The following is a 22,908-nucleotide window of genomic DNA, read 5'->3' on the forward strand; positions in this document are numbered from 1 at the left end:
GCTTCTTCAATACATGGTGTTGGGAAAACTGGACAGATATATGCAAAAAAATGAAACTAGACCACCAACTTACACCATACACAGGAATAAACTCAAAATGGATAAAATACTTAAATGCAAGACGTGAAACCATAAAAGTCCTAGAAGAAACTATAAGCACCAAAATCTCAGACATCTCTCATAGCAATATGTTTACTAATATACATCCTAAGACAGTGGAAACTATGGAGAAAATAAACAAATGGAACTACATTAAAATAAAAAGCTTCTGCACTGCATAAGGAACCATCAACAAAATAACAAGAAAGCCCACTATATGGGAGAATATATTTGCCAATGATACATCCGAAAAGGGAACTCATACGAATTAACAAAAGGAAGACAAATGGGCAAAAGACCTAAATAGACACTTTTTGAAAATGGACATACATATGGCACAGAGGCATATGAAAACACGCTCCACGTCACTAATCATCCGAGATATGCAAATCAAAACGACAATGTGACCTCTCCCTGGTCACAATGGCTATCATCAACAAATCAATAAATGACAAATGTTGGTGATATTGTGAAGAAAAGGGAACCCTAGAACAATGCTGGGAATGTAGACTGGTGCAGCCATTATGTAAAACAGAATAGAGTTTTCTCAAAAAATTAAAAACGGAACTCCCATTTGACCCAGTAATCCCCCTTCTAGGAATTCACCCTAGGAAACCCAAAACACTCATCAGAAAGAATACCTGCATCCCTAGGTTCATAGCAGTGCAATTTACAATAGCTAAGATTTGGAAATAGCCTAAGTGTCCATCAGCAGATGAGTGGATTATAAAAAGCTGTGGTACGCCTTAGCTGGCTCAGTGGCTAGAACGTAGGACTGCAGACTGAAGGGCCCTGGGTTTGACTCCAGTCAAGGACACATACCTGGGTTGTGGGCTTGATCCCGAGTAGGGGGCATGCAGGAGGCAGCCAATCAATGATTCTCTCTCATCATTAATGTTTCTATCTCTCTCTCCCTCTCCCTTCCTCTCTGAAATATATATAAAATAAAATAAAAATATGTATTTTTTTAAAAAGCTGTGGTACATTTAACCATTTAACCATCAATAAAAAAGAATGAACCCTTTGAGACAGCATGAAGGGACCTGGAGAGCATTATGCTAAGCAAAATAAGCCAGTCGGAGAAAGGTAAGTATCACATGATCTCACTCATATGTGGACTCTAATAAATCAAATAAGCTGATGATCAAAAATAGCCCCAGAGACAGAGAAGCATGAACAGACTGTTGAACTTTAGAGGGAAGGAAGGGGAGGGTGAGTGGGAAGAGATCAACCAATGAACTTGTATGCATATATGCATAATTGGGGACACAGACAAGGGGATGGTGAGGGGCTGGGGAAGAAGAAGTTGGGATGGGAACGGGCTGGAAGAGATTAATGGGGGAATAAGGAGGACCTATGTAATATCTTCAACAATAAAGATTTTAAATATAAATAAAATAAAATACATAAGTTGAAAAAAATCAATGGGAAAAAAAATATCCTGGGGTGAGGATTAATAGCAAACAAACAAACAAACAAACACCTAAAACTGCACTGGCTGGTGTTCCTCAGCCCACACAGCAAAGGGTCTAGGGTTTGATTTTGAGTCAAGGGAATGTACCTGGATTTCAGGTTTGATCCCCACCCCATCAGGGCACACTCACATCGATGTTTCTTTGTTTTTCTCTCTTTCTCTTCCCTCCCTCCTTCCTTTCCCCTCTCTCTAAAAATCAATGGGGAAAATATCCTTGGGTGAGGATTAATAAAAAAAACCACCACCACCTAAAACTTCAAGAAACTTATCTGCTCAATTTATTAAGATCTTTCTGGAAATAAAATGATCCAGTCCTGAAAGTTAGCTTCAGAGAAAGAGGAGTTACCTTGCAGCTCTGCTGGTTGGAATTCCAAGATAGTACATAGCCTCACTACACAAAAACTCTCTCACTGAGGAACGCAGTACAGCTCTGCCATCACCATTTCTACGGGGAATAGATTAAAAGATTTTCAGTGATAAAGACAACATCAGTTTTAATTTAGATAAGTAAACACACACACACACACACACACACACACACACACACACACACAAACACACAAACAAAACAAAACAAAACAAAACCTGTACCGGGAGTATGGGGTCTTTCCTGAGCCTTTTAATTGAAGTTCCCACTTTTCACCCAGCCTTCAAAAAATATATAAGAATTAGAAAATTCATGTAAATATTTAACAGAAAAGCTATTCAAGAAAATATGTGGTACCTGTTCATGTAAATTCCAATAAGATGGGCTCTTCCATCCCCAAGCTGATCTGCCCATATTCCAAACTAAAAGGGAAATAGGAAAATCAGTTATGTTTATTAATCCCTATTAGCTTTTATAATAATTTTATAGCCAAGGCTATTTCATCAAAATTGAGAATGAGCTCTCGGGCTGACATCTTGTGAGGCAGCAGTGGTGCCCTGCTCTCCGAGTCTCCCAAGGACGACGAGAAGAAAGATACTGGGAAATCACCAAGAGAGACCAAAGACCACGTAAAGAAGTTGAGAGGCAAGGCCAACTAGAAGAGGTGGTCCAAAGGCAAAGTTTGGGACAAGCTCAATAACCGGTCTTGAGAGACAAAGCACATATGACAAACTCGGTAATTACCCCAGCTGAGGTCTTGGAGAGACGGAAGATTCATGGTTCTTTGACCAGGGCAGCCCTTCAGGAGCTCCTTAGTATAGGACTTATTAAACTAGCCTCAAAACACAAAGCTCAAGCAATTTCACCAGAAACACCAGAGGTGGGGATGCCCCCACTGCTGGAACAGATACATGAGCAATAGGTGTGACAGTTCATTTTGAAAAATAAAACTTTATTAAATAAAAAAAATTTCTGAGAATGATGTATTGTATTTTGGAGATTACAATAGTCAACAACTCTAATAAAAGTGAAACTAAAATTCAATCAATAAAACATAAATGAAATTTATTTTTAAAATATAAATTTAAGACATAAAATCAATTTATTTTCATCTTATAGCTGAGTTTAAATTTGTTAGATACAGAAAACTTAGAACTGATCTATTTAATTCCATAATACGAACGAGGAACAATTTCTTAGTAGAAAAATGTCCTATACTGTACTTTTGCAATATAAAATAAGGAACACCCTTGTACCTGAAAAATTGTTTTTGAACTTGCATGATAAGTTATTTCCAAACTCCTAGCTATGCCACAACTGATTGTGGAATTGGCTTGAGTTACTTAATCTCACTGGGACTAACCTTTCATCTCTTTAAAATGGGATAACCCTCGTTGTAAGAATTATCATTAATACAGGGATGGGCAAAAGTATGTTTACAATTGTTTGTATGGAAAATAATACAACAATTAAATAATAATACAAGAATAAACTCTGTGGAGGAGGGCAAAAGGGGAGAAATACTTTAATCAATAAAGAAAATTTAAAATAAAAACAAAAAAAACAAAAAAAAAAACTCTGTTTCACATACAATTGTAAACTTTTACCTATTCCTGTATGTGCAAATGCTATGTACTATGTCCGACATTCTCAAGTGTTCGAAAAATGTTAATTATTATTATTGCCAACAATTTTTGCTAATTCAGATGTCACTCCATTCTCCACATAGAAGTTATTTCCACCAAAAAACTTTTTCTAAATGCTGGGACTAGGAGGGAGGTCCTATAAATTGCCATAACTCATACTTACCTATATCACAACTTAATGTTATTGGAATTTGTTTAGTTCTACCCTTTCCCCCCAAATATTAGCAATTTGAGCAAAGGGAACAGGTTTTATTCAGCATCATAGCAACTGGCATTTAAAAGAAGTTATATAAACAGCTGTGGAATATTTAAACAATATTTACAGTTCTGGAAGAGAAATATGAAATTGAGAAGAAAAAAGGTATTCAATAATTTAATTTTTTACCTTAACTAGGAATGGGCCACCATTTATCAATTTTAGCTGTGGAATATGTCTATAAGCACAAGTCTGAGAGGTGCTGTTAGCATATTCTGGAAAGTTCTAACGTTGCCAATATGTTAGATATTAATACATCTCACACCATGAAAGGTAAGCAGAAAGAATGGTGAACCCAAAGCTGGGAGTGAAATTGGGAAACAGGAATTATTAATAAAAGAGAAAGCACTACCCTGGCTGACATAGTTCAGTGGGTTGGACACCATTACATGCACAGAAAAGTTGCTGGATTCGATTCCAGGTCAGGGTACGTGCAAGGATTTCGGGCTTGATCCCCAGTGGGAGGCATGTAGGAGGCAGCTGGCTGATGCTTCATTCTCATATTGATGCCTCTCTCTCTCTCTCTCTCTCTCTCTCTCTCTCTCTCTCTCTCTCTCTCTCTTTCTCTCAATCAATCAATAAAAATACTTTTTTTAAAAAAAGAGAGAAAGCATTTACTGGACTTTAAGTTCAAAATGGCAAAGCCATACTTAAAAATAAATATTTATAATTTCAAATCAGGGAGGAGTAGCAAGAGGAGAAATATGAAATTGATAAAAGTATAATCTAATTTACAACCCCCAAAAAGTACCAAAAAAGTATAGCTTAACAACACTCTCCAGGGCTTAAGGTTTGTATTTGTACTTAAAACTGTAAGGGTCATCTAGTCCAGAAGATTCTACAGTGAGAAGCATAGTTCAGCAAAATGTTGATAGTTATTTCTTAAAAACAAAGCAATCACAGACTCCTGCAGTCAAATATGTTTGGAAAAGGGTGGGTCAAATAAAATTAAGCAGATTTCTTTCCCATGGCACTTCTCACAACTGCTGCGATGATCCTGGTCAACCCTGGCACATTACTGATCAGGACACTGAGGCTCATGTTTGCTCTAGATGACCCACTGTGTCCTTTTCAATTCTAATGGTCATGCCACTTTGCTTCCTAGCTTCTCTGTTAATTTTGCTTCTGAAGTAGAAAACATGGAAACAATAAAAATCTGAAAGGAATTAACTACAACAAACAGAGCTTGATACTAATTATAAAAATAGGTATCATGAAAACCCTTTTCAAATATCTCCTAAACTTAATCCTTACTGCAACCCTATTATACTTTGCTATTTGTCCTAAAAACTGTTCCTGAGTAAACCAGCCACAAAACAAAAGTGTTAAGTTAATCTTCTCGAGCTTAAAGGAAAGTCACAGCAATTTCAACAATTGGTTCTGTGTTCTTTCTCTTTTCTTTTTTTAATGTGTTTTTATTGATTTCAGAGAGAGAAAGGAAGAGGGAGACAGGGATAGAAACATCAATAAGAGAGAATCATTGATCGGCTGTCTTCTGCATGCCCTTCACTGGGGATCGAGCCTGCAACCCAGGCATATGCCTTGACAGAGAATGGAACTGTGACCTTCCTAGTTCATGGGTTGACTCTCAACCACCAAGCCACACCGGCTGAGCTTCTTCTTTTAAAAAAAAAGATTATTAGAGACCATACCTGAACTTGGTTCAACAATTTGCTTCATTTCTAGAAGGTACCTTCTTAATTGCTTCTGCATCTATAATATCTACAATTAACCCTAATATCATTTCTAGCAGTTCTAAAACTTCGCTCTACAGCTATCTCAAGAAAATTAAAATATATTTGTCCTTCTGAAGCTACAATATTATACTGACATACTGTGCTACCTGACTTTGCCTGAATCTCTTGCCACAACTTCACTGAATGAGTCCTGTAGCAATAACTCACAAAATTCTATATTTGTGCTGGCCCAGTTTTCTCAATTTCATTAAAGAAATTTAGGCTCTAGCTTTATCACAGTAAGAAATCACATCAGCTAATCTATAAACATCTTATGATGACAATTCTTTTAGAAACATTTTGTTAATATGCTAATATTGGAGAAATTAATGCAAAATAACTTCTTTAAAAATACATATCCACCAACTGTTTATGTTTGCATAAGGGAAGCAGTGCATCTGATGCTACTCTTACCTGATGGCCACCATATCTGTGAGCCAATGGAATGGATCCAAATACTATCTTTTTGCCACTTACAAGCTGGATAAAATCATCTGTTTCTGAGACGGATAAATCAAGGTCCAAAATATCTTCTAGAACTTCCTAAGAAATGAAAAAACAAAACAAAAACTCCTTACCAACTTAAGTAATCCTTTACTAATTTTTAAGAAAAGAGACTTGAGGGAAGAAAGAAAATTAAAAGACTAGACCTCTTCCAAAAATACATTAATATTTTTTCATAAGAGATGTACCATATGTTCTGATTATTTATTTGAGAAAATTTGTTCCATTATAGTTCTACAAGTTTTATACATTTCTTATGACATTGTTAAATAACATTTTTCCTAGCATATATTTTTTAAAGAAACTAGAAAAAGTAAATGTCATTTATATCATGAGAGAACAATTTAGAATTTGTTATTAAAACCCATTTCTAAGAACTTAACTCATTTAATTGTACCTTGTAAGATAATTTGAAGATGAACCTGAGTATTAGGCTCTAGGAATAAGTATAAAAAACTGGTTTCTAAGAATGACATTCTCCAAGTGTCTGAATTTTAAACACAAAGACTAACAATTTAACTCTGAAAAAAACAGTAATATCTTTTTAGACAAAAGTTGTAGTGAGTTAAGTATTTGTGTTGTGAAAAAATAAAACCTAACCTTTGAAACTGCCACAAGATGTACTCTTGATTTAAAAGGAGTAGGGAAAGCAATTGAAAAAACGCAGTTTTTCACTTTACGAACATAGTTTTCTTTAACAGGATCAACTGGCAACACAGCTGATAAAACAAAACAAAACAAAACAAAATCTTCTTAATGTTCTCATTTGTTGCATTTATATCATTAATATTCCTTAAAAAGGCTATGGTCTTCAAGAAAATCAACTTAAAACACTGTTTTCTTTATACTTTATTATTTAAAGGTGCTTTTATAATTTTCAACTATTATCTAGCCAAAATTCATCCTAATAAAAGAGTAATATGCAAATTTACCATACCCCTGCTACATACCAAGCCATGCCCACCAGCCACGCCCACCAGCCAATCAGAGCGAGTATGCAAATAAACCCAATCAAGAAGGCTACAGCCACAGAGAGGAGGAGGGAGGCTTAGATTTCCCAGGCAATGGAGGAAGCCAAGCTTTTTGCCTGCCTTGTGGCCTAAGCCTCCACTCAAGGCTACAAAGTTTCAATTATAGAAGGAAAACAAATCCAAACAGAAATGGCGGCAGCTACAGAGCTGGAAAGAATAGGTGGCAAGGGTTACCCCCAGCAATGGAAGAAGCAAAGCTTTCTGAATACCCTGGACAGCCTAGGCCTCTGCTTAAGGCTACAAAGTTTCAATTATAAATTATACATAAAGTACAACAGAAATGGTTGCTGGCCATGGAGCGAGCAGGAGGCTTGGCTCCACTCCAGGCGACAAAGTTTCAATTGTAGAAGGTAAATAAATTCCAGATACCAGGGCCTCCGCTTGGGTTTCCAGGGGGCATGGCCAGCCTGAAAACCACCACAGCCCCCTCCCCCAGGCCACTCCACGCCCCAAGGCAACCCCCACCCTGATCCGGGACACCCTTCAGGGCAAACCAGCTGGCCCCCACCCATGCACCAGGCCTCTATCCTATCTAATAAAAGAGTAATATGCAGTTTGACCATCACTCCAACACACAAGATGGCTGTCCTCATGTGGTCAAAGATCCTGCCCCCATGTGGACACAAGTTGGCCACCACAAGATGGCCAGCAGGGGAGGGCATTTGAGAGGGACCAGGCCTGCAAGGGTGGGCAGTTGGAGGCAATCAGGTATGCAGGGGAGGGCAGTTAGGGATGACCAGGCTAGCAGAGGAGGGAAGTTGGGGGCAAACAGGCTGGCAGGGGAGCAGTTAGACATCAATCAGGCTGGCAGGGGAGTGGTTACGGGTGGTCAGGCTAGCAGGCAGAAGCGGTTAGGGGCAATCAGGAAGGCAGGCAGGTGAGCAGTTGGGAGCCAGCAGTCCTGATTGTGAGAGGGATGTCCAACTGCCCATTTAGGCCCGATCCCACATGGGCAGTCGGACACCCCTTTAGGGGTCCCAGATTGGAGAAGGCTGGGCTAAAGGACACTCCCTCCCCCTGTGCCCCTGTGCACGAATTTTGTGCACCAGGCCTCTAATATAGTATAATAGTATGTGGAACTGTCCAAAAAGATAGGAGATGAAAAAAAGTTTAAAACAAGACATATACTTGTCCTCAAAGATTTTCACTCATAGTAAACCAATAGGATGTACAATATTTAAAAATAAAAAATATATAAATAAAATGGAGGTAAGATGCATTACAGTATTAGAATATAATATTAAGCAATTCACTGGCATCCAATAAAAACATATTAGGCATTTAATCACATTCTTTCTGCCTTTCAGAGAAATCATAATTAAAGTCTGTGGATACTTTACTAAAGGTACAAAACCACTTCCAATTCCACCAGAAAATTCAAAACTTTTGATAGCATGCCTATTCACAAGGCTGGAAGTTTAAATTGCCTCTGAGATAAAGAATGTTTCATAGAGTCCAGGCACTAAAGCACATATATGTTATTTTAAAAAAACTGCAAAGGAGAGAGCTTTGCACAGGCTTTAGATCTATTGAACATACTTTTAAGTAAAATTCTTTAAAATCTTAATTATAAATCTTAATTCCAATATTTTCCTAATCAAAAACAATTTTTTTAAAAAAGGTAGATGTATTACTAAAACTATAAGACAAAGGGAAACAAAAGCCTATGTCACTGATTATAAGTTATGTTGTCAAGATGTCAATGTCATAAATTATTTAATAATCCTGGGTTGTGTTGTTAAGTGGTTAGTGTCAGCCCGAGCACCAAAGGGTCTTAGGTTCAATTCCTGGTCAAGAGCACATACCTGGTTTACAGGTTGGATTCCAGCCCTAGTCAAGGCACTTTGGGGAAGTAACCAATTGATATGTCTCTCTGATTGAAGTCTCTTTCTCTCCTCTCTCTTCCACTCTCTCTAAAAATCAATGGGAAAACTTAACAGTATATTTTCTTCTCTTTTAGGAAAGCCTCTGTGTGGAAATAGGTTGTTAAATAACATTTTAGTAGAGCATTGGCAGTATATAATTTCCATTAGTACTTACGATTTTGTACTGATTCACGTTTGGCAAGGTAGCTGATGATTGATACCTAGTGATTATTGGCCATGGAACAAAAAAGGAGAACTGCCAGGCCCTCAAAGATGGCAGCACCCACAGTCACAAGATGGTGGCACCCAGTCCCCTCAGCCCCGCCGGTGTGGCAGGTGCAGGGCAAGGCCAGGGCCGCTCCCAGGCAGGTCCACTGCTCCACGCACCTGCCTCCATAGCCTCACAGTCTCTTCAACCCTCCAGCCATCCAGGGTTGGCCCAAGGCGCAAGCAAGCCTCGGTAACCAGGCTTGGTAACCAGGCTCAGGTAACCAGGGCCGGCCGAGACTTCAGCTGTTGGCAGTGGCAGTAGCAGAGATGTGATGGGAGCATCGCCTTCCCTGATCGCAGGGTCACCTCCCGCCCCTGAGAGATCGTGCACTGTGAGAGGGGGCAGGCCAGGCTGAGGGACCTCCCCTTCAGGGCATTAATTTTCATGCACCAGGCCTCTAGTCTAAATAATAAAATTGTTGCAAGTACAAATATGTATAACTATACTTACTTTGGCAAATTCTACCTGTTGGATATTTAATACATAAAGCTTTATGAAGATACTAGTAAGCCACAGATGTGTATTAACAACCTTCATTTGTAAAGCACCTGAGACCTTTTCTAAAAATAATATTCTTCACGATTGGGGGGTGGGAAGGGCTCATAAAATTGGATTGAGAAATTTCTTTACTCTATAATTTTATTCAGTAAAAAATACATTACAAGATAAATAAGTGCTCAGCTACAAAGATACTTACCCTGTGATGCAAAAAAACTGGTTCAGAAGAACAAGGAAAAATGTCAGAGAATTGTAGTTGCCTCTTGAGTCCTGGCTGGTCTGTTTCTCAAAGTGAATTTTTTGACGACAGACTAAGTTTCTTCCCTAAACCTTACACTTTCTCTCATTGGCTCTATGTGTTTGTATACATGTGTTGAATGATTAATTCTATCTTGAATTTATGTTATAAATACACTCTCTCATGACCACGAGAAAAGAGCTGGCAATGGAATTGGAAAGGTCTTTCTAACCCAGCGATTTTCAACTTTTTTCATCTCATAGCACACTTAAACTAATTCTGTGGCATATACGTGTGAGTGTGTGTGTGTGTGTGTGTGTGTGTGTGTGTGTATTTCTGGTCTGACAAAAAAATGACATAATTTTGATTTGGCTATTAGCTTGGTTGTTGCCATTTTTTTATTTGACAATCTAAGGGAAAAGAGATCAGTGCTTTTGTTAACGTGAAAAAACATTGAAATCTGTAAATAATTTCTGTGAGTTTATTTGAGCCAAACTGTCAACATATGTTGGGAAGCCAAACTGTCAACATATGTCAGCGAATTGGGATAATGCTCCAGAGAATGGCAGGTTACATTTGTATTTATACATTGCCATCAAAGGATGGACATAGGTGGGTTGCATTAAATTCATTGGTGATAGATTAAGGAGGTGGGATGAAGCAAAGGGTGGGGGGAACATCTGGGATTGGATAAACAGTGAAATGAGGGACACATACTTAGGTGGGTGCAGGAACAATTAACATGATAATAAAGGAATTTGTGATATCTGTCCTGGCGCCCACCACACTTGGTTGTGCCCCATGGGCTCCAAAAGGAAAATTACAAGTTATCCACACATTTCAAGGGTATGTGATCATAGATGTAAAAAGACAGATAGGCTCAGATGAGGTAAAGGTTGACCTTGTCAGGGAAGATACCAGCCTAGCATGTAACTGCCCATCATAACTGCTTTTAGTTAAAGTTTAATTTTAGACCATCCTTTGTGGTGACTTTAGGTCTCCGAGTTTGCAAGACTGCCATGCAGGCCTCCCCTGAGCTTGTCAGGTCGGCATGTGGCCCTTTTCGTCCACACTTCTGACTAGTCAGGAATTGCATGTTTTAAAAATCCTTGCAGCACACCAGATGAAAATCACTATTCTAACCCATATCGGGTACTAATCTCGTACATTCTCCAGTATCCCCAGAGCTGGCTACAAGCAGGTTCAACATTACTACAATAGATATTAAACAATCTCCCACAGCTCAGTGCACCCACAAAGAGCGCTCATACATCCAGACGTGAGCAAGACAGCTCAACTAAGCCACCACATACCTATGAGGTTTTCAGAGGAGAGAGTCCAAAAGTCTAGAGACGAAGCTAATCTAGCTTCTGCTTCACAATAGCCCTGCTCCCGGTTTGACTTGTTACTGAAATGATGCCAAAGCCTGGCGTTTCCTTCAAGGCCAGGTTGTAATAAGGTGCCGACGGCAATGGCGAGGCAGGTCACCCACGCAAGCAGCAGCCGCGGAATCTGTAGCCTCCGGCTGAAGCAGCAAAACGGGAGGAGGCTTGGTGCCATTCTTCAGCCTGAATATGCAGAGAAGTTAGTGACTGGAGGGCTGGCGCACGGTGGCATTTCTGCTAACAGCTGGTCACCCCAATGAACTGTTTGCTCTGTTGGAGCTACCGACTCCCCGTGAACCCCAGGGAGCGTCCGGGAAAGACGGCTGGCCAGGGAGAGGGTCACGACTAGCTCCTCCCGGACCCTCAGCCGTTTGGGGGGCGAAGGAGCCCAGCCCCCGCGCACCCCTTCTCCCGTGGCCTCCCCCAAGGCCCAGCGGTCCCGGCGGGAAGACGCCCAAGACCGCGCGGCTGCCGCTAGGGGTCGCTGGCGGCCCCGCCGGGTGGGGCAGGGAGGAGGAAAGCGGGGAGGGCGAGAGAAGGGGCTGAAGCTCTTCCTGTGCCGGGCTTCCGGCTCCGGGTCCCGGAGGAGGACCCTCGGGCCGAGGGCGGAGCCGCCGCCCGCCGCGACTTTCAGACTCGAACCATGGCCTCGAGCTGGTGGCGGTGGCGGCACGGCTGCTCCTGGAGGCCGGCGGCGCGGACCCCCGCGCCCGGAGCGCCTGGCCGCCAGGGCCCTCAGGGGCCGCCGCCCGCCGCCGCCGTCCGGGCGCAGGTGAGCCGCGGGGCGCGCCGGGAGGGGGGCGCGCAGAGGTCACGGCGCAATGACAGCCGCGCGGAATGAATGGGCGCGGGCGGCTTGTGCGCCTACGGGCCGCGCGGGGAGGCCGGGCCCGGGGCGCCTGGCTGGGCCGGGCCGCCGGGTGGGCCGCGGAGGGGGCTCCCAGCATCTGTCTGCCCAAAGTAGGGGCGCGCCGGGTCGAACTACAGAGCGGTTCCCGGAGACGGAGAGGATTTGCGGGCTGGGGAGGGAGCAGTGAGGAGCCAGGGGAAAGGCCGAAGGAGGGGTCATATAGTCAGTCTCCTAACGTACGGTCTAAGTCCAGGCTGGAGATCGTCTGCAGCTGTTTCCTTTTGAGTTACACAGCCGCGGCTCCGGGAGAGCAGATCTTCACCGGGATGTTAGAGCCAAAGGCACTCTGAACCCTCTGAGATACGGAGGAGGGTCCAACTGGCCTCGCTAGGGCCTAAAGGTCTTGTGGAGGAAATAGGTCTGATCCGAGGGTGGACAGGTTTTCAGCCGAACGTAGTTGTTTCGGAGGGAGAGCTCACCTGGACCGGGTACAAAGAGAAAAGCCCTGAGGATGTCAAGTAGAGAAACCTTGGGTTCATCTTTAATTTGACCTATGACTTCTTGAGGTTGAGTCACAATCTCAGCACTAACCATGGTTTTGACTCTACCCTTTTGCCTGTAGACCCAGACTCTTTTTTCTCCCTTTTCAGGCAGTGTAGCTCTTGTAATATGACACGTTTCAATGGCTCTGAGTCCTTTCTGCACTTTTTAGTGATTGATTTTCAACCTGCCATAGGCCCATGCTATTGAGCATAACTGCCCAGAATCTATGGGCTCACTCCTTTTTACAGGCTCTCTAGTCACATAGTATTGTAGTTGTATGTGTTCACCTCTCATTCCTCGAGGGTTTTTTGTGTGTGTGTGTGTGTGTGTGTGTATGTAGGATTCTTCTGTTTCAGTCCGATTTGGTACATTTCATATTCCCATGTACCCATCAAACTCAGTTTACCAATATGAAATAGTGCCAAAGTGGGTACATATCATGTCTTATGCATTTGGTGAGAGAATGGCAGCTGGGCCAGTAGATATCTATACTAATAAAAGGGTAATATGTTAATTAGACTGGATGTCTTTCAGATGTCCTTTCAGACAAAGCCATGGTGGTGGGGCCAAGGCAGAGGTGGTTAGAGGCAATCAGGCAAGCAGGGGCAAGCAGTTAGGGTGATAAGGCCAGCAGGGGAGAGCAGTTAGGGGGATCAGAACTTCAGGCAGGTGAGCAGTTAGGAACCAGCGGTCCTGGATTGCGAGAGCGATTAGGCCTGTGGAATAGGGCCTAAACCAGCAGTCAGACATCCCCTGAGGGGTCCCTGATTGAAGAGGGTGTGGGTCGGGCTGAAAACCCCTCCCCCAACCCCACCCCCCGCCTGTGCACAGATTGCGTACCAGGCCTCTAGTCTATAATAAAGGGAGAATATGGGAAAAGAGCCTTAGGACTTGCTGGCATCCATTTTAGTGCTGTCCTGGCCAGGTTACAGATGATTCCGGTACCACAAATGAGGACATCATTTGGAGAGATGGATACACCTATCTATGCCACTGCATAAGATACTTATTTTCTTTGATGCTCCCTTTTTTTTAATTCCTCCCCTCCCCAGCAACTTTCATAGCAATGGAAAGGGTGCTTTCCTGGAGAGGATATGTCTTAGTGATCACAAGGAGGGACTTCCCTGAGAATGCCAATGCCCTGTATTCCTGATTTGTGTGTCCGTGGTCTATTTCACTGTTAATTAATACATTAGCTTTTGGTATCTGCCTCAAGCTTTTGTTTGGTAAGTTCAAGTCTCTTAGGGCCTGATAGTCCTTGGGGACAAAGAGCAACAATAATAAAGCCACCTCCAGCTCTCCACCACAGCTCTGCTACTTCCTGGTGTCTGTACATTCTCCCGATCTTTCCATTGGTAATGTGAACAAGTCTTGTAATCAGGTAAAACCAGTGTGCATTAGATCAAGCCAAATCACTTGTTGTTAATATGTCTTTGATTCTTATTCAGCTTTTTCTCTTTTTTAAAAAGGTAAGTTTTGCTTTAACCGTTTTTGGCTCAGTGGATAGAGCATTGTCGGCCTGTGGACTGAAGGGTCCCAGGTTCGATTCTGGTCAAGGGCATGTACTTTGGTTGTGGGTACATCCCCAGTAGGGGGTGTGCAGGAAGCAGCTGATCGATGTTTCTCTCTCATGGATGTTTCTAACTCTCTATTCCTCTCCTGTCCTCTCTGTAAAAAAGTCAATAAAATACAAAGTAAGTTTATAGAAGGCAAGATTGACTTTGAGGGAGAGTATTTGATGGAATGAGGGGACAAAACCAGAATTGGACAATTGATTGTTGCAAATGCTAGTATTAGTACACCTAAGTGACAACAGTTCTAGTTTCACAACTCCCTTTCAATACTTTACAGTATTCACCCTTATCCATGGTTTTGCATTCCAGTTTCAGTTACCTGTGGTCAACCGTGGTCCAAAAATATTAAACAGAAAATTCCAGAAATAAATAATTCATAAGTTTTAAACTGTACTCTGTTCTAAGCAGTTGGATGAATTCTCACCCATTCCTGCTTTTTCCTACCCAGATATGAACCATCCCTTTGAGTAGTGTCTCCAGGCTGTATACACCACCCTATCCCTTTGTCACTGAGCAGACCTCTCAGTTATCAGACTGTCATGGTATCAAAATGATTGTGTTCAACTAACCCTTATTTTACTTAATAATTATTCCCATATATAAGAGTAGTGATGCTGGCAATTCATATATGCCAAAGGGAAGCTGTAAAGTGCTTCTTTTATGTAAAAAGGTGCACAAAATTTGTGCACAGTGATAGGGGGTCCCTCAGCCCAACCTGCACTCTCTCCAATCTGAGACCCCTTAGGACAGATTGCTAATGCTGCATCCCTTTAATACAGTTTCTCATGTTGTGGTGACCCCCAATCATAAAATTATTTTCATTGCTACTTCATAACTGTGTTGCTACTTCATTTATTTTATATATATGTATATATTTTATTGATTTTTTACAAAGAGGAAGAGAGAGGGATAGAGAGTTAGAAACATCGATGAGAGAGAATCACCGATCAGCTGCCTCTTGCACACCCCCTACTGGAGATGTGCCCGCAACCAAGGTATGTACCCTTGACCAGAATCGAACCCGGGACCCTGCAGTCCACAGGCTGACACTCTATCCTCTGAGCCAAACTGGTTTCGGCTGTGTTATTACTTCATAATATTTGCTTCGACCCGCAGGTTGCGAACCGCTAGCAGGGTCACCTAAGAGTAAGACCATCAGAAAACACAGATATTTACATTACAATTAATAACAGTAGTAAAATTACAGTTATGAAGTAGCATCGAAAATAATTTCATGGTTGGGGGTCACCACACATGAGGAACTGTATTAAAGGGTCCCGGCATTAGGAAGGTTGAGAATCACTGCCTTAGGGGATGTCCAACTGCCAGTAAGACATGCCTCTTGCAATCCGAGACCGCTGGCTCCTAACCACTCCACCTGCCTGCCTGCCTGCCTGCCTGATTGCCCCTAACTGCTCACCTACCGGCCTGATCACCCTTAACCTCCTCTGCTTTGGCCCCATACCCGGGACCCAGGATTCCCTCCTCCAGCTCGCCACAGGCACCCAGGACCCGGGCTTCCCTTCCTCTAGCCAGCTGCAGGCACCCAGGACTGAGGCCGGCTTTGCCTGGGCCAGCTGCACCTGCGGGGGACCATGGATGGGCGGCTTCGCCCAGGCCACATCCAGGACCATGGGGCAGGCAGCTTGTCCCTCCCCCAGACCACACGGCTTGTCCCTGTCCCCGGCAGCCACCGCAGGCACTGGCACCCAGGGCAGGTGGCTTGTCCCGGCTTTGTCAGGAGGAATGTCCAGAGGTTGTCTGGAAGACGCCTGGTCTAATTAGCATATTATCCTTTTATTAGTACATACTTATATTAGAGGCCCGATGCATGAATTTGTGCATGGGTGAGGTCCAGCCAGCCTGGCCAGGGGGAGGGGACATGGGTGGTTGGCCAGCCTACCTGCTGGTCGAACTCCTGGCTGAGGGGACAATTGCATATTAGCCTTTATTATGTAGGATATATACTGAGTGGCCAGATTATTATACATTCAAAGATTATAATAATCTGGCCACTCAGTGTGTGTGTGTGTGTGTGTGTGTGTGTGTTTTAATGAAAAACATGACATATCTGTGGTTTCAGGTACCCACTAGGGGTCTTGGATGTATCCCCCACAGATAAGGAGGGGCTACTGTAATGCTGTTCTGAGTATCTCTAATCCTACTTTGGAAACATTGCCCTAAGATAGTCTTAAATAATTCCTAAGTTTTAAACTGTACTCTGTTCTGAAAAAGCTTGATTGAATAGGTACTATGTTAGATGTATACAGTGTAATATGCTCAGAGCTTTACTCTCTAAATTTTGAACCAAGATCCATCTTCCAAAGACCATGCTTTTAACAACTGTCACACTGCCTAGTAGTTAAAGCACTCTGTATTAGGTATGTCATTTTAACTCTTCATCCCAGGTTAAAGGTTAGATCTCATACTGAATAAATATAATAATAAATATAAATACGAATTCATGCACCTTGAAAGGAGCAGTGGGCACAGAGGCGGGTCTCAGCCCACCCTCCACACCCCTGTTCAGCCCCTCCTACCACAGCCCCTGGTCCCCTGTCTTCTGACAACCCCGCTCCCGCCTCTGATCCCACATGTTGACGGCAGAGCTATTGGAGCCAGCCGTCAGCAGTGAGTGAGTGGTGGCTGCTGCCCCAATCACAGGGGGAGGTAGAAAAGCTCTTAGGGGCAATCGGGGCCAGCAGTGGGTGCAGGCACCCGGCAGGACTGCAGACACAGGAGCAAAGACTTTTTAGTAACCACCAAAGGCTCGCCTCGATGACAGCACCTGGCACCCCACCTTGGTCTGGTGCCCTCGCTCACCTGCTCAGCTGATGCCCACCATGTTATGCGCTCTGCCACCTGCTGCCAATGCCTGCCATGTTCCACATGCACCCCTGGTAGTCAGCACACGACATAGCAATTGGTTGTTTGTTTGTTCTGCTGTTTGGTCTATTTGCATATTAGGGTTTTATTATAGACTAGAGGCCCAGTGCACGAAATTTGTGCGTGGAAGGGGGGTGTCCCTTATCCTAGACTGCATCCTCTCCAATATAGGACCCCTTGAGGGATGTCCACATACCTGTTTAGCCCCAATTCTTGTGGGCTCCCCACTGCTCGCCTGCCTGCCTTCCTGATTGCCCATAACCACTTCTGCCTGCCAATCTGATCACCCCCCTAACCACTCTGCTGCCAGCCTTATTGATGCCTAACTGCTCCCCTGCCAGCCCGTTTGCCCCTATCTGCCCTCCCCTTCATGCCTGGTCACCTCCAACTGCCCTGCCCTGCAGGCCTGGTCACCTCTAACTATCCTCCCCTGCAGGTCTGGTCCCCCCCAACTGCTCTCCCCTGAAGGCCTGGTTCCCACCCAATTACCCTTTCCTTCAGGCCTGGTCACCCTCAACTTCCCTCCTCTGCCTGTCTGGTAACCTAACTGCCCTCCCCTGCATGCTTGATCACCCACAACTGCCCTCCCTTGTAGGCCTGGTCCCTCTCAACTGCCCTCCCCTGCTGGCCATCTTGTAGTGGCCATCTTGTGTCCACATGGAGGCAGAATCTTTGACCACATGGGGGCAGCCATCTTGTGTGTTGGAGTGATGGTCAATCTGCATATTATTCTTTTATTAGATAGGATAGAGGCTGAAACTGGTTTGGCTCAGTGGATAGAGCGTCAGCCTGCGGTCTGAAAGGTCCCGGGTTCGATTCCAGTCAAGGGCATGTACCTTGGTTGCAGGCACATCCCCAGTAGGCAGCTGATTGATGATTCTCTCTCATCAATGTTTCTAACTCTCTATCCCTCTTTCTTCCTCTCTGTAAAAAAAAATCAATAAAATATATTTTAAAAAAAAAAAAGTAGGATAGAGGTCTGGTGCATGGGTGGGGGCCAGCTGGTTTGCCCTGAAGGGTGTCCTGGATTAGGGTGAGGTTTCCCTTGGGGCGTAGGGTGGCCTGGGCAAGGGGCCTGTGGTCATTTGCAGGCTGGCCACACCCTTTCGGTGACCCATGTGGAGGCCCTGGTATCTGGGAATTATATACCTTCTACAGTTGAAACTTTGTAGCCTGGAGCAGAGCCAAGCTTTCTGCTTGCTTTGTGGCGGCAGCCATTTCTATTGGGATTTATTTATCTTCTATAATTGAAACTTTGTAGCTTTAAGTGGCGGTCTAGGCCGGCCAGGGTATGTGGAAAGCTAGGCTTTCTCCATTGCCGGGTGCAACCCAAGCCTCCCTCCTGCTCTCTCTGTGGCCATAGCCATCTTGGTTGGCTTAATTTGCATACTTGCTCCTGACTGGCTGATGGGTGTGGTTTGTGGTGTGGTGAAGGTATAGTCAATTTGCATATTACTCTTTTATTAGATAGTATTAGGTGTATAGCATTGTGATTTGACAATCATATACTTTACAAAGTGTTCCTCCCCATATTTTCAGGACCCACCTGGCAACATACATAGTTATTACAACAATATTAACTATATTCCCTTTGTTTTATTTTACATCCCCCATTGCTTCTCAGCCTTTTGGCTAAGGTCAAATATACTTTACATCCCTGTGATTATTTTGTAACTACCAATTTGTACTTCTCAATCCTTTCACTTTTTCACCCAGTTCCCCAATGCCATGCCCCTCTGGCAACCATCAGTCTATCCTATGAGAGTTTTTATTTATCTAATATAATAAAAAAGTTTCTTATGAATATTCTTACAAGTTTCTTCATATTTTTATTTTATAGATGTCCTGTTTTTATCTTGTGAAGAGTTTAACATCTGCCTGTCTAAATATGTACAGTATATCACGGTAAGTTTATCATTTGTATTGCAACTACTGAAATTATTAGCCATATTGTCAGTAAATTTCTATTCTAAATTTGTTGGTCTAGTCCAACAAAATGAATTTGTTGTTTGGATAACTGCTATAATATGTGCTTTGTGTGATCTCTTCCTTTAAAAAAATATCCTATTGTATAAAAACCCAGGGTTCATAACGCCCAAAACAACTGAAGGGTGGACTGACCGGAAGTCAGTGTTGGGCCAGTCGGTACTGCCACGCAGCACTGACTGCTGAGGGGGCTGCAGACCAGGCCCAAAGAGAGGCCTGGGGGGGATGCAGGGTCTGATCCATAGCCTCCGAGGCTGCTGTTGATCAGCCCTTGCCTCTCTCTTTCTCTTGGGACCTGGCCAGCAGCCACACCTCTCTTTCTCTCTGGCCTCTGCTGGGTCTGCTGATCAGTTTTGCCTCTCTGATCAAGCCCGTTGATAGGCCTGGGATCACTGACTGGCATAGAAACTGACCAATCAGAACCAAATTTGGGTGAAGTGCAAGGAGTCAATGGCTGCCTACTAGGCGGAACTTTTGACACTGACTAGCATAGAAACTGACCAGTCAGAATCAAATCTAGGTGAAGTGCGAGGAGTCAATGGCTGCCTAGGAGGCAGAGCTTTTGACGCTGTCTGGCATAGAAACCAACCAATTAGAACCAAATCCAGGTGAAGTGCAAGGAGCCAATGGTTGCCTAGGAGGCGGAGCATTTGACACCGAGTGGCATAGAAACTGATCAATCATAACCTAATCTGGGTGAATTGCAAAGGCAGAACCTAAGGTGGAGGCTGAGGAGGGGGTTTAAGGGCAACAGCTGTTTGGTGTAAGGTGTAAGAAAGTGGTTCAATTTTTTAATGACCAGTTTCGCAGTATAATACATATGGCTGGCTATCAGTCCAGATATAGGGATTATGTATTTTTGCTGCCAAGAGCCTCTTCTGATGAAAAAGGCTTATCCCCCCCTTTTAAGCAATCCTATCCTATATAACCTATCTATACCACTAAAAGGGTAATATGCTAATTAGACCAGATAAACTGGACATCGATTTCTTTCCAAACAAAGCCATGGTGGTGGGGGCCATGGCAGAGGCCTTTAGGGGTGATCAGGCTGGCAGGGGAGGACAGTTTGGGGCGAGATCAGGCTGGCAGGGGAAGGCAGTTGGGGGCGAGATCAGGCTGGCAGGGGAGGGCACTTGGGGGCGAAATCAGGCCTGCAAGGGAGGGCAGTTAGGGTTGAGCAGGCAGGCAGGGGAGGGCAATGAGGGGCAGGCAGGCAGAGGCAGTTAGGGGCAATTAGGCAGGCAGGCAGAGAAGTTATGGGGCAATCAGACAGGCAGGCAGAAGGGTTGGGATAATCAGGCAGGTAGGCAGAGGCAGTTAGGGGCAATCAGGCAGGTGAATGGTTAGGAGCCAGTGGTCTCAGATTGTGAGAGGGATGTCCAATTGGAGAGGGAGCAGGCTGGGCTGACACCCCCCTCCCCTCCATGCATGAATTTTGTGCATCAGGCCACTAGTGGGCATATAATAAAACAACTCAGAATACAAGAAACATGGTTTAGTCTTTGATTTTGTGAGTTCTTGAGGTCCTGGTTATAAAAATAAACAGTACTATTATTTAGCAAGAATAAAATTCTGTATGTTTTCCTAATTTATAATGATCCTTTTAGATTAATGCTTAATTTCCAGCAAGTATCTGAGCTTAAGTTTTCTGTCATCTGAATATTTTATATATATTTGCAAATGTGTGTATAATTCTTATAAAATTACACTCAGACTTACATTTTGTGCATTTGTGCTTGTCCCAGGCTCCATCACACAACATCGGCCGTGTTCTGTTACAGTAAACCTCAGAGTGGTGAGAAATACACCGATCCCTTTCAGCTTGGTAGGAGATATTTGAAAGGTCTGTATGAGGACATTAGGAAGGTAAGGAAGTTTTGAAGATGCTATGAAGTATGTTGAACTTTTAGAGAGAGATAAGTATGTTGAACTTTTAGAATTATGAAAACAGGACGCTGGTTTCAGATATGTACAGAGCCATTGCAGACTTCGTAAGTCAGATTTCAGAAATATCTTGAGCAACGGCAGTGGGGCATATGCAGGACAGAACACATTATGTCCAGAAAGTGGGTGTTGCAGAGGTTGGTACCTGAAGGAAATGGTACAGGTAGCACTTACCTGACAAGTGGGCTGTCTGACATTTTCTCTCCAATTCCTTCCCCTGTTCCACAACTATTGAAGCACCGCAGCCTTGTGGCTCCTGCTGTCGTCTCCCTTATCTGGTCCTGAGTGTCAGCTGCCGGGCTGTGTTCATCATTAAGTGCTCTCCTCCCAAACAGTTCCAGTGGTTCCCAACCTCACTGTATTCCCAAATGCTGCTAGAAATGTCCACATGCCCCTCCTCAGCCTCCTTCCCCTTTCGATCCTTATCAAGCTCCCCACTGGGCAGTTTTCACAGCAACACCACTTCCTACTTGACAGACCAAGTAGAGCCCGTGAAGGAGGCTCTCCCTCAGTGCCTGCTCTATCCGTGTGTAAGCTCCTTTGTGCCATCTACTGACGTGAACGTCCCTTCCTTTCCGGGAAAGTCCCTGTACCTCTAGTTAAGCTTCATCCCCGCACCTTGGGCACTGCCTTTACAGTGGCCTGTTCTCCTTGGCCTGCAGACTCTTGCTCTTTGTGTCTCTTTCCTATGCCTTTTAGGGTCTCCAGTTTGTTCGTGGTTAGGTTTTTTTTTGTTTTGTTTTGTTTTATATTTTTATTGATATCAAAGAAGAAGGAAGCAGGAGAGAAAGAAACATCAATGATGAAAATCATTGCTCAACTGCCTCCTGCACTCCCCATACTGGGGATTGAACCCGTAGCTCCGGCATGTGCCCTTGACTGGAATCGAACTGGGGATCTTTCAGTCCATAGATCGACGTTCCATCCACTGAATCAAACCAGCTAGGGCTGTCTTTTTTGTTGTTGACTTCAGAGAGGAAGGGTGGTGAGGTGGAGTGAGATAGAAACATCAATGATGAGAATCATTGATCAGCTGCCTTATGCACACCCCCTACTGGAGATCAAGCCTGCAACCTAGGCACATGCCCTTTACTAGAATCAAACCTGGGACTCTTCCGTCCACAGACCGACACTCTGTCCACTGAGCACAAGCAGCTAGGGCTCATGTTTATCTTTTAAAGGACCATTCCTTGTCCTGGTGTCCTACCTCTTCCTTTCCATCACAGTATGCTCTTTCTCTGTCTTTATTTTTGCTCCTTCACATTCACTCTACCATCACACTAGGCCTTTCTTTCCAGCCTCTTAGAACCTGCCTTTGCCTAGGTCTTCAATAGCTTTCTTTTAATAAACCCAGTGGACACTTCAGTTTTTATCTTCCTTGACTTTTTTGAACATTGATCACTGTGGACCACTCCCACTCCATGAAACTTTTCTCCTGGTCTTGTTCTGATTCTTAGACCATTCTTCAGCCTGCTTCCTGAGTTTTTGTCCATCCCTTCCACCCTTCCCATTTAATGTTGCCATTCCTGGGGTTCTGTTGGCCCCTCTGTGTCCTCAGTATACCTGTTCCCATGCTTACAACTCCCCAAAAATATCTCTATTCCAGATTAAATCATTGGTTTGAAAACCATACATCTAACTGCTCACTGGCAGCTCCATGTAGTGTCCATGACTATCTCAAATTTAACATATATGAATCTCTACTTCCCCCTCCTGTCTTTTCTCCTATTTTTTCCAGGATCCCCAGTAGGATCC

General features: G+C 43.7%; 2 protein-coding genes and 1 long non-coding RNA gene across 11 annotated transcripts in view; 2 read left to right on the top strand and 1 right to left on the bottom strand.

The window, feature by feature from the left end:
* Window positions 1-11,545, bottom strand: part of LOC118730651 (protein adenylyltransferase SelO) — a 53,579-nt gene extending 42,034 nt beyond the window's left edge. For 2 of the 4 annotated variants that reach the window (XM_045587756.1, XM_036458711.2), the window contains exons 1-6: window positions 11,299-11,545; window positions 6,683-6,801; window positions 5,993-6,121; window positions 2,298-2,362; window positions 2,165-2,221; window positions 1,920-2,018 (exon numbers count right to left, since the gene is read on the bottom strand). In XM_045587756.1, coding sequence (XP_045443712.1) covers window positions 1,920-2,018; window positions 2,165-2,221; window positions 2,298-2,362; window positions 5,993-6,121; window positions 6,683-6,801; window positions 11,299-11,545 — 716 coding nt within the window. The remainder of the gene's footprint in view (window positions 1-1,919; window positions 2,019-2,164; window positions 2,222-2,297; window positions 2,363-5,992; window positions 6,122-6,682; window positions 6,802-11,298) is intronic. The other 2 variants (XM_045587757.1, XM_036458727.2) reach the window with 1 other exon arrangement.
* LOC123653149 lies at window positions 1,376-10,796 on the top strand. Its single transcript, XR_006742790.1, has 3 exons — window positions 1,376-1,404; window positions 5,166-5,171; window positions 10,524-10,796. It is a non-coding gene; the product is annotated as an uncharacterized LOC123653149 (long non-coding RNA).
* Window positions 11,506-22,908, top strand: part of PDSS1 (decaprenyl diphosphate synthase subunit 1) — a 43,780-nt gene continuing 32,377 nt past the window's right edge. For 3 of the 6 annotated variants that reach the window (XM_036458850.2, XM_036458871.2, XM_036458858.2), the window contains exons 1-3: window positions 11,924-12,142; window positions 19,064-19,128; window positions 20,955-21,075. In XM_036458850.2, the coding sequence (XP_036314743.1) occupies window positions 12,014-12,142; window positions 19,064-19,128; window positions 20,955-21,075 (315 nt within the window). In that variant the 5' untranslated portion in view covers window positions 11,924-12,013. Of the gene's footprint in view, window positions 11,627-11,923; window positions 12,143-19,061; window positions 19,129-20,954; window positions 21,076-22,908 lie in introns of those variants that run through there. The other 3 variants (XM_036458855.2, XM_036458868.2, XM_036458841.2) reach the window with 3 other exon arrangements.

Source organism: Pipistrellus kuhlii, unplaced genomic scaffold (assembly GCF_014108245.1).
Source record: "Pipistrellus kuhlii isolate mPipKuh1 unplaced genomic scaffold, mPipKuh1.p scaffold_m20_p_1, whole genome shotgun sequence".
NCBI lineage: Eukaryota > Metazoa > Chordata > Mammalia > Chiroptera > Vespertilionidae > Pipistrellus > Pipistrellus kuhlii.